This window comes from Falco cherrug, chromosome 1, assembly GCF_023634085.1.
Source record: "Falco cherrug isolate bFalChe1 chromosome 1, bFalChe1.pri, whole genome shotgun sequence".
NCBI classification, from domain to species: Eukaryota; Metazoa; Chordata; class Aves; order Falconiformes; family Falconidae; genus Falco; species Falco cherrug.
The window spans coordinates 82540276-82551205 of record NC_073697.1 but is presented as its reverse complement, the minus strand read 5'-3'; the positions used below and the strand labels follow the sequence as shown (position 1 = coordinate 82551205).

The window sequence follows — 10930 nt, the reverse complement described above, 5'->3', positions numbered from 1 at the left end:
CAAGCCTGTCATTTTCAAATGCAAGTTCCTCTCTCTAACAGAGGCACATTTTTTTCAGCAAAAATTAAATTTATAAAGCACAGCTTGCATAATTCTCCAGAGATCTGTTAAAGAAAGATCAAAAGCAATGATGTCATCACATCGTACACTAAGGACGTGTAAAATAACCCAAACCCCTGAAATAGCAATGGGTGTCAGAAAAAGATGGATTCAAGGGCTGAACAACAAACCTAAAAAAAAAAAAGCAAACACCATGCGCACTACCTAAACTGGTGGCGTAAGCAACGTGTTAAAATTACACTCCTTATTTTAAAAACCTCTTGAAGAACGGAATATATGTTTTTACATTATAAGTCATCCTAAAGCTTTTAGTGCTCTGATTGAGCTCTCCAGTAGCTGAGGAGGCACCAAGCTCTTACAAATACCTTTACTGGGGTATTTAAGCAACTGGGTCATAGCTGTACACAATTTTGTGACAGGGTGCATATAGGCACAAGCCAGCAGGCTGAGAACCACTGAATAAAATCCTGTATGCAGGAAAAATCCGAAGCACTAAAAGCTCTTTGTATTTTTAGGCTAGGGGTTCAGTAAAGTAAAGCTAAGTATGGCTGCAGCTGCAGGACGAGAGTGGGAGTTGAAAAAGCAAAGAGGATAATGGCCATCTCTGAAATCTGATTAAAAAGGTTGCTTTGGAGAGTTCAGGCTGGCAGTGCGTATGGATTCAGCAAGTCTTAAGTACCAGTCTCTGCTATAAAGTGAACACAGGATTTCAGCTTCCATTCACCTGCCGCAGTCAAGTTTTTTTACTTCCTTTTACAGAGAAGGGGAATAACACTGATTCAACAGGGATACAGACAGAGAAGTAAAAGCTTCCACAAAACACATGCAGAAGAGGAATCTGAACCACTCCCACATCTCAAGTAATATCTGAATCACTCTGAATGTCATTAACACCTTGGTTTTTTTGTTAAGACACCTGATCTCATCTGCACTTCCACAGGAGTGCCTGTTCAGAGTATTACATACACCAGACTTCATGTGAAGCGGCATGAAAACTCAGGTGGTTTTGAATAAGCAAAACACTCTAAGCGTCTCTAAAGGGGTTACAGGGTAGATGAAGTGGTATTTGAAGTCTGTATTTTCATGTCAGCTGCTCTTCAAAGTGCAAGACCTTTGCAAGGGTTAAGCCCTTCTTAAATACTTCCACTGTTATGTCCTGGGCAACAGACAGAGTAGATTCAACAATATTAGACTACTGCTTCTATTAGGAGTACAACTCAAATAGTAGATTTTGAGATTCTAGTTTGGAAAGCTGTAGCTTAACTTGAGAATGCACTTGGCCCAAAAGTTGTCACTACACTGAGTAGCTATGTAATCAGTCCCTCAAAACACAAACCAGCGGTACTTACAAGATGTTCTCCATCTCCATTTTTTACTGCTGTCTCTGTAAGAAGTTTAACAGTTTAACTGCTGTAGACCATACTAACAGAAACAATGCTGCTTCATTAAAGAGATTAACAGAGTAAGACACTATATCCTATATGGTTTCTATTAAAGCTTTGTTTTTAAAAAACGTATGAAAGGTATAATACACGCATCAAACCAAACCACATTTATTTCATCAGTCACAAGTGCAAATATAGCAACAAGTCAGTTCAGCAAATTACAACACACAGACAAGAATGTAATGTAAATGCTAAGTACACTGACAGACCAACTTCAAAAGAGCAGCAAAAAACAGTTTCTTCAATTAAAAACTTCTATTCTTTTTACCCTGTAATCTAAAATAACGTAATAAATCTGGATCAGGAATGTCTCTGCTAACTCGTGTTTAGCCAGGTATTCAGTTATTAACAGTTCGCATTATCCAGTGTGCAAAAGGCCAGTCCAAGCTCCCCATTAACAGATGTTTTGGTTCTAAGCAACTTTTATCCAGTATTTAAATAATACAGTTCTTATACTAGTTAATATGTTCTGCTATTTGAAATTACAAATTTAAGAATATATATTTTAAAAAAACTAAGTCAAATTTCAGTGTACATATACAATTCCACCTGGATCCAAAGTGGGCAACATTGAAGATAAAACTGAATATTACTTCCACACACACACCCCCCAAAGAAAAAGGATAGACACAAGTCATCTCATTTTTTTTGCATCATCTTTAAATCTGTAGTTAAAATATATGCAGTGCTTATGTATAAAATAGAAAGCATTCCCATTAGGAAGATGCTGCAGTGTAATTAGCTGTTTTTGCCTACCACTTAGTAGCCAAGGAACAAGATTTATGCTTAACACCCAATCCCTATTTTGCTTTACAGAAAAGCAAAAGTTGACTACCAGTATTAGCATCAGAATTTTTACACTGGAAATCTAGTTAACCTTCTTCTTTGTTATGAGTTGTTGCTTCTTCTCTTTTTCTTTATAGGCAATGAATTGAGAGTCTGTACCAAAGATTCTATCCCACCACGTGAAAGTTGAAGCATAATTGCCGATAAAGTTCATGTGATGGAAATCATGAAAACGAGCCCCAGCATAGAAAGGCACCAAGTGAAGAGGGTTCAGTGGAACATCATAACCACTACAGGGGAGGAAAAAAAGATAAAAAGTAACTAGAGTGAGGACTTTTTCCAGACATAAAACACAAAACATAGGCCATAACTTGTCATTTTTATATAAAATGAAAAGATTTTTTGGTATTATAAGACCTTGCCATAATCACTGAAATACTGGCGTAATATGAAAAACAAGACCCCTCCTATCCTAGCCAAATACTTCTGTAAACTCCCCACAACAGCTTTGGTACTCGCTGGCCTTTTCAGCTCAGTGTACTTGGCAATACAAAAACATTCAAGAAAGTCACCAATAAATAAATAAATAAACTCACAGTGGGTGACCTCCTGCTGGCTTAGCACCTTTTCCTGACTCAGTGTGACATTAGGAAGGAGGAACAGTAACACTATCTTTTCGTGACAAGCTACGAACCTCAGCTCAGCTCCTCCTCAAACAGCATCTCAGATCAACTACAACTGTAGTATTTCTAGTCTTATTTTCAGCTTATTGCAAGTTCTTCAAATGTTTGAAATATACAATTAAAATAATATTAAAAGCACTTCGTTTAGAGGGATTTCAACTTTTTTGCTTAGTAGTACTGGAAGGCATCTTACCACCACCTAGTGGGGAGAGTGCAAGGTGACTTGTTACAAACACCTCACGTAATTGTCAAAGGAGATTTGTATTGCATCAATTACTTCATGGTATGTCACAACATACACTTCTCAGTCTACAAGCAACATATAATGAAACCCGCAATGATTTGTACAATGAGTTCATTAGTAGCTCACATTCCACTAAAACACTTGACACAGCTTACAAGAAGACACCATATGCTTCCTAACGTATCTACAAGACGTAAGGTCAAGTGTTAATACTGGCATTTTAAAAATGAACTCCTACTGCCCTCTTCCTCTTGAGCACAGGAAGAAAAGCTCATTCATTTACAGATGGACCCAACCAAACCTACTGGGATTTGCACTAGGATTGTGGAGCCAAATCTGAAAGAAGTCAGTTTTACTACAGAAACAGGAATACTTGTCCTTTGTATTTACAATTAACAAACAGACAAAAGCAATTTATGTAGTTGTTTTAAAGACAGACAGTGGTTGTAGAGCCTAAAGTTCCTCTTGTCCAGCAAAACTGTCTGACAAAGTACTAAATGGAAAAAAAAAATCTTAGCTGGAATATCACTTTTTGTAATTGATTTTTGGTGTTCTAACATGCGTAAGATCACTCGTACACCAAATATCCTAATTTGTACAGCCAGACATCCTAATCAGGCATCTAGCTTCTGAAACCCTCCTTGTCATGCTCTAGCTGATAGCCTACACTCTTAATCAGCAAGATTTGCTACTAACACAACCTCAAAAGAGAAAACTGGTAACTGTTCAGGCATGTTGTTCTTTGTAAGACAGGTAAAAGCATTTCAGTGCAAAATAAACAATAAATCTCAATGACAGAGACAGGTAAGTTGGAGACAGACTTAGGGAGAAGAGAAGGCAATGAGGATTTCACCTGTGTACATCAATGGTTTCCATCAAGCGACATATCACCCACGCCCACAGAAGAATCACATGGTTACAGAAAACAACAATCCCAATAAAAAAGCCAGTTCCAAGGATAAGTGTTTCCAGAGGATGTGCATATTCTGCTTGCATTCCAAATGGAGACTATAAAGAGGTAACAGACAGGAAAACAGTCACCATTTTTGATTTTATATACCCCCAAATCAGAATCACCATCTTGCAGTACTCTCCCGTTCCCAGCACCCCACAAGACTACAACAGGACAAACTGAATGATGTTGTGGGCAAAGGAAATGGTACAATTGAGCAAAGGCCTTAACACGGGTGTTCAGCTCCTCGTTGGGAAAACAGTATTCCAAAGACATAAGGATTATCATCCCATTAGTGATTCCAAACACTTCACTACTAGTTGAAACCTTTTGTTTAGGCTTACCCTTACCCCAGGCCAGTGTGTTATTTCAGGAATATTAAAGCGTTTGGCAAGCTCCTATCAGTTTTGCTATGCATCTAGTCTTGGAAGCAGAAGAAAGAAGGAAGCCAAAATATTTTCAGAATCGGGATTCACTTAGTTTATTTTTAAAATAAAAAATAAAAAAATCCCTCAACTTTGATGATTTTTTTAAAATAAATTTCTACCCTTCAAATGTTTGAGACAGAAGTAAAACATTTTCTTTCCTTTACATATGTGTGTGTATATACACACACACACACCCCAGTCATTCCTACATTTGGTTTACCAAAAAAAACATTCTACTGAGAGTTTTCAGAAGTAGAACACCATACAAAGAACAATTTAAAAAAATTTGATCTAATGCTGAAGATTTTAAGTTTGGTTATCGGAAGAAAAATAAAGTCCACTTTGGCTTATGGACTTTTACCATCAGGGAGAGTTTTTAGTGAAACTGCCATTAGTCTACAGATGACTCCCGTATGAACTACTAACCACTCTCAAGAGTAACGGGCAGAAGCTGCTCCTGTCAGAAACCTGAGGGGCTGCCAGGAGCAAGAGGAAAACAGTATCTGCTGCTGCAGATGTACATAAATATGAACGCATCAATCAATACCAAGCCTCTCTACTACCGGCAGTCTGTATAAACCAGCCCTAACCCAGCAGCTTGCAGCTGACCTTAGGCACAGTACAAGTTACACACTGAAACACAACACACACACCGTAGCATTAACACTTCTGTGACCCAAAGCCAGTGCCATCTAAACACGGCGATACTACCAGGTGTAGGCACTGCTGCACCCTACCTTACTCAGACAGTGCCACCTCCAGCCAAGCACGGCTCATTACTTTGTGCTTAGTGTCAGCTCCAACACCCGATACACACAGAGCCACCCAATATATCTGCATGCTGCACTGTGCTCTCCATGCAGATTCACACAACTGGCTATACTGCTTCCACGAGGCCCATACCCAAAGCTACAATCCTTCCCCGAATCAAGTATGCTGCACACATGATGCACACACCCAGGCTGTGCAGGTTCATCTTCTGGGGATTAGTATGCCCTAAACAACACCCTAAATGGTGGAGAACTGACGAACAATCAAAACCAGAAATCTATCATTTCCCCTCCCCTAACAATGAGACCTATAATTAACTTCTAAAAGCCTGCTGCACCTAGCTCCACAGATATGATCAAACTTTAGCAAGAGTGCACTCTTTCATTTCCATTAAATGAAATAAAATTACAGGAGGTGTTTTCAGAAACAAAATGGATGCCTGTTCCTGACAAAGAGCTCAAGAAAAGACATCTATCACAGTATTAGAGGGATACAAAATTCTTAAGTCTTTCAAATAAGATGTTTAAACAAGTTGTATGAAACCTTATATACTAAAAACTATTAAAAAATATCAAGGAATACATACAACAAACTCATGGTGAACCTTATGGATATACTTGTATATTCTCTTGTGATGCAGCAATCTATGCAGGAAATAGTGCCAGGCATCCTCAATCACTGCACATCCAAAACACTGGGCAACCAGAACATACCTTTAAAAAGCAGAAGAGCTATTAGTTATAGAATATACTAGCAGATGCACAATCTTGATGGAGAAAACAGTTATCTACCAGTAAGGGTAGGAAATGTTCAGCCTATTACTGACTGAATAACAGCGCATTATTAACACTGTCTTTTTAACATACTAAAAATGTTAATGACCAGGTACATGGGCTACTGGGCTTATCAGCTCATGTGTTGATATGCTGAAGGGAGTCAGCACGCAGTATAGCAAGCTGTCCTTCCAATGTTACACGTGCAGTCTGTAAGGAACACCCATAGACTGTGTATGGCCTAGATATAAAAATACAGAGCTACGTCAGCTGTCTAAACTAAACAGAAAATAGCATTCCAAGAAAGATGACCTTCTTTTGCAAAGAACCACTATCGAGGCAGGGGTGGCGTGGGGGAGGAGGCAGCATTTATAATTAATTCAGCTTTGTTTAAAAGTACATCAGTTTAGTGCATAAGGAGGAAAATGTCAAGCAGGTGGTACATTGTCTCCTTTGAAGGACACACTGCTGCTATGACATAAAACAAGGGAGGGGGAAGAAACACTTAGGAGGAATAAAAAAATTTTGCATAAACCCCCCCAGAAATCCAGTATTAAACCCATGCCGTCATGAAGCTTGCTTCGCTTCCATAAACTCCCTCCTAATCTCCCTTCTGAGTATCAGATCCATTTGGGGCCATTTAAAGAACTCTTGTAAGTTTTAATCAGCTCTTCTAGCAATTAACCATCAACAGAAGCAAGACTAACAAATACAGTTCACATCTCCAAAAAATTATTGTGTATTAGAATTGACGATGCTATCTGTTAAATATTCTGCCTTCAACATACTCAGCATCAACATGTAAGAAAAATCTACCTACCATCTAGGCATCTCTTCCCACTCATACGGGATGTTAAAGTACTCTGTGAAGTAATAGGTGCCACAAATCAGAGGAAGCTGAATGAAAAAGTGATTGAAGAGCAGCGTTTTGAAACACTTCCACTGTTTTTCCCATGTTTCTGGTTTATCCTAAGAAGCAGCAAAAAGAATCAGTTGTATTAGATATTTCTATTGCACATAACCATAGTGCTGCAAAAACTACTTTAGAGGCAGTTCCATTTCACCTTGGAAGACAGATAGCAGGTCTTCCAATAATAAAAATTAACTCAGGCAATACAAATTACATGGGATTGGATTCAGCTTTTTCAAAACCTCATTTTTCTAAGCTAGCTTTTTATAAAATATGAAGTAAGCCTCTCAACAGAAGTTGTCTTTGCCAGTTGCCCCAAACTATTCTTTTTATCAGTTAGCAGGAGCACTTTATTTTCAACAGCTGAACGCAAATCTAAGTTCGCTTTTCTTCTTTACACCACAGAATGTATTTCTACAGCTAGAATAATACAAAGATGCTGAAGATACAAGCCTATGAAGAAGTAAGTTACCTTGATAACTTCTAGTTTTTGCAGGGAGACATTTCACTAATTCCTATAGTAATTTAGGAGCTGGCATTATTAATTTCCAATTCAAATTACAATGAACTGGAGGAAAATTACCATCCTTAAATACAGATTGTGACTTTACTATCAATTAGGAGCACACAGTCCATCCCAGGCTTCTCCATCGTTAAAAAACTTCAAAATCCTTTCAAGACAGTGCGCATAGAGGTTCTCTGAAAGAGATGCTTGCTATTAAATAAGCACACTGCTTAATTATTTCATAATATCAAGACACACCTCTACTACCAGATGCTATTACACCTTCCCCTGTTGACACATAAACTATATAGATAACTTTGCTAACATAAAGATTGACATACACTTTTCTCTTTATACCACCATGGTGGAAAGGACACCCTCCCTCAGAAAAAACTCCCTTCCTTCCTCAAAATTCACTTCTCTTGCTCTCCTCACACACATTGGAATTTTTTTCTGTCAATTCCAGGACGTCCAAGTGATAGAAGAAATGGAGTCATACAAATTGGAAACTAGGATACTGCAGTTATACATTCTACTTCACGCATCTATACAGACAAATCAGTAAGCTTGTAGTTCACAACTCTGTCTTACCTGCTGAATTTTATACTTCTGCATGTATGGTATAAATTGGAAGACAAATCCAGGTACACAGAGTAAGAAGTACGAAACTTCATGAACTATAAGTGATCCCCAAGTTGCAATCTGGAACTTTGTGTAGTTATCCAGCATGTAATTCCAGGCATTTTTAAATGGTTGCTGCAGAGGATTGTCAGGCAAGAAGGAGTCTATATATTCCACCGCCAGATAAGCAGAATTCAAGATATTAACACTGTCGTTCACTGCCATCGTTCAAACATAAACCATCACAATTATAGTTCTGGTACAGTTGTCTGTAAGTAACCTGCACATTTTGAGAAAAAAAATAATAAACAGCAGTTCACCTTCAGGAAAAAAAAACCACGCTACCTATGTTAGCTGTCACCTAGTTTTAAAGTAAAGGGAAGGGAAAAGCAGATTCTCTTTCTACAGAACAGTCTAAAAGAACAAAGCTTAAGATTGGTTTGAGAGGCAAACCAATTTGAAAGGCAATCAGCTCTCAGGTTTTGAGATTAGGAGCAAAGGGATAAAAAAAATATTAATTATTACCCAATTTCATTTCAAGCTTTTTGCAAGATAATTGTATTCTGTACTAAAAGATCACAGAGAGGTTCAAGTCAGATCTAAAAATTAAATCAACCCCAATCTCTGGATTATCCAGCCTCATTCTTCTCATAGCTGTGAGCCAGAATCCACACAAACTACAACACAGCAGACTGCCTTTATAGACTGCAGCTGGCTCGAGGCAATCCACCTCTCTGTAAGCAATGGAGTTTTTGTCACAGTTTGCAAAAGCACAGGAGCAGTGCTCCTGCAGGCACCCCAAAGTTCTGCCGCTTCCACAGAATAGAATGAGTGTTGGTTTGGGTTGGAAGGGAAAGGTCATCTAGTCCAAGCCCCTTGGGCTGGGACAGGGGCATTTTTCACCAGATCAGGCAGGTGAAAGCCCCATCCAACCTTACCTTGAATACCTCCAACGATGGAAGCATACACTGCTTCCCTCGGCAGCCTGTTCCAGTGTCTCACCGCTTTCAGAGTAAAAAACACTGTCCTTATGCCCATATACCCAATCCAGACCTACCTTTTTAGTCTAAAACCGCTGCCCCTCGTGTTGCTGCTAGAGACCTTCACAAAAAGTCTTTCTCCATGGTCCTTGTAAGGCCCTTTTACTTACCGAAAGGCCGCAGCGAGGTGTTCCCCGAGGCTTCCCTTCCCCAGGCAGCCCGGCCCCAGCCCAGCCCCCCCGCAGGCGCTGCCCGGCCGCCCCGCGCCGCCCCTGCGGGTCACGGGCCCCCGGCCGCCGCCCCCGGGCCGGGCCCAGCACAAACCCCGCACCGAGCGCGGTATCTGGCATCAGTTGGCGTGTTTCCCTCTTGGCAACGGCACCACGACGCTATCGCTCCCATTAAAGCACGAACACCACGACGGACACCGTGTTGAGGGGAACGCGCGGCAGCAGCCGCCCAGCGGGCCTCCAGCCCGAGCTCCCGACGGGCGGGCACACGCGGCTACTCACCCTCCGGGAACGCCGCCGGCTCGCCGAGGGACCAGGCTACTCCGGGGTCCCAGACCGTCCGCGGCCCCTGTGAGGAAGAGGAGAGACCCTGGCACACGCCACCCGCGCTCGGGGCGATGGCGGCGGCGGCGGGGGAATGCCCAGGGGAGACGCCCGGCCGGCGGCACCCGCGCACGGCCGGCAGCACCCGCGCACGGCCGGCAGCACCCGCGCACGGCCAGCCCTCCCCGCGGAGCAGCCGCACAGCCGGACGGGCGCCCACACCCCAGCAGCGGCACCCCCGGGTCAGGCCGCGACAGCCAGCCAGCCAGCCCGCCCGCCCGCCCTCGGCTTCCCCTGGCGGGGCGCCCCCTCACCTGGGTGACGGCAGCAGCAGCACCGACCACACCCGCGCCCGCCACAGGAATAACACCCGCCGGCACCGGCACCGCCGCCTCTTGAAGAGCGCCCTCCCATTGGCCGCTCGGCAACACCCCGCGCGGCGCCCATTGGCTGGCTGGCGGCAGCGGCGGAGAGTCAGGCGTGAGGAGGGCCGGCACGGCGCTGCGGCTCCCGCGCGCCCATTGGCTGAAGGGGTGGAGTGAGGATAGTGCGACCCCGGCCCGCGGCCAATGAGGCGGGAGGGACGCGGGCTGACGTCGGAGACGTGATGAGGCGGGGACCGGTACCTGAGGCGGGCGCGGCGTTTCAGCCGCCCCGGGGCCGCCGGTGGTGCCGCTCCCTGGGGTGCCGCCCCTGCGCTCGCCTCTGCTCTTCGCACGGCCGGCCCGGGCGGGACCGGCGGCAGAAACCGCCGAGAAAGGCAGCCTGGCGGCAGGCAGGCAGAGCGCGGGCCGCGGGTGCGAAGGAGACGATCGTTCCGAGGGAAGCCGCCGCCGCAGCTCGTTCCCGCCGCTGCGTGTGAAGCGGGCCGTGCCCCACGGCCACCGCCCTCTCGCTCTCCGGGGGGCGGCACGGCCCGTGGGCGCGCAGCCGCGACCGGTGGCGACCGTGCGGGGGCACAGGGGCTTGCGTAGGAGAACTGACATAACCGCCCACAGCATAAATAAATGACGAACACAAGGTATGGCAGGGTGGCAACGGGCCAGAACCGTACGCACCGAGTTCGGCATCCTGCCGGTGAAACTCTACAAATACAAATGCACAGCCTCAGTGAAAAGTTCCTGCTGAAGCCCGCTACCACAACGTGTCACACCCCGGCACCCACAGTGAAACGCCATCATCGATGTAAATGCAGCCTCTGCCAAAACCCTGCGCCAC

The 10930-nt window shown here is 43.7% G+C and overlaps 1 protein-coding gene across 1 annotated transcript; it reads right to left on the bottom strand.

The window, feature by feature from the left end:
* Positions 1-1597: 1597 nt before the first annotated feature.
* On the bottom strand, positions 1598-10113 carry MSMO1 (methylsterol monooxygenase 1). Its single transcript, XM_055702188.1, has 7 exons — positions 10027-10113; positions 9671-9737; positions 8149-8458; positions 6963-7111; positions 5956-6082; positions 4072-4226; positions 1598-2581 (listed from the first exon to the last, which is right to left on the bottom strand). Exons 3-7 carry the CDS (start codon positions 8401-8403, stop codon positions 2374-2376), a joined length of 894 nt encoding a protein of 297 aa, XP_055558163.1. The 5' UTR covers positions 8404-8458; positions 9671-9737; positions 10027-10113; the 3' UTR covers positions 1598-2373.
* Positions 10114-10930: the final 817 nt, after the last annotated feature.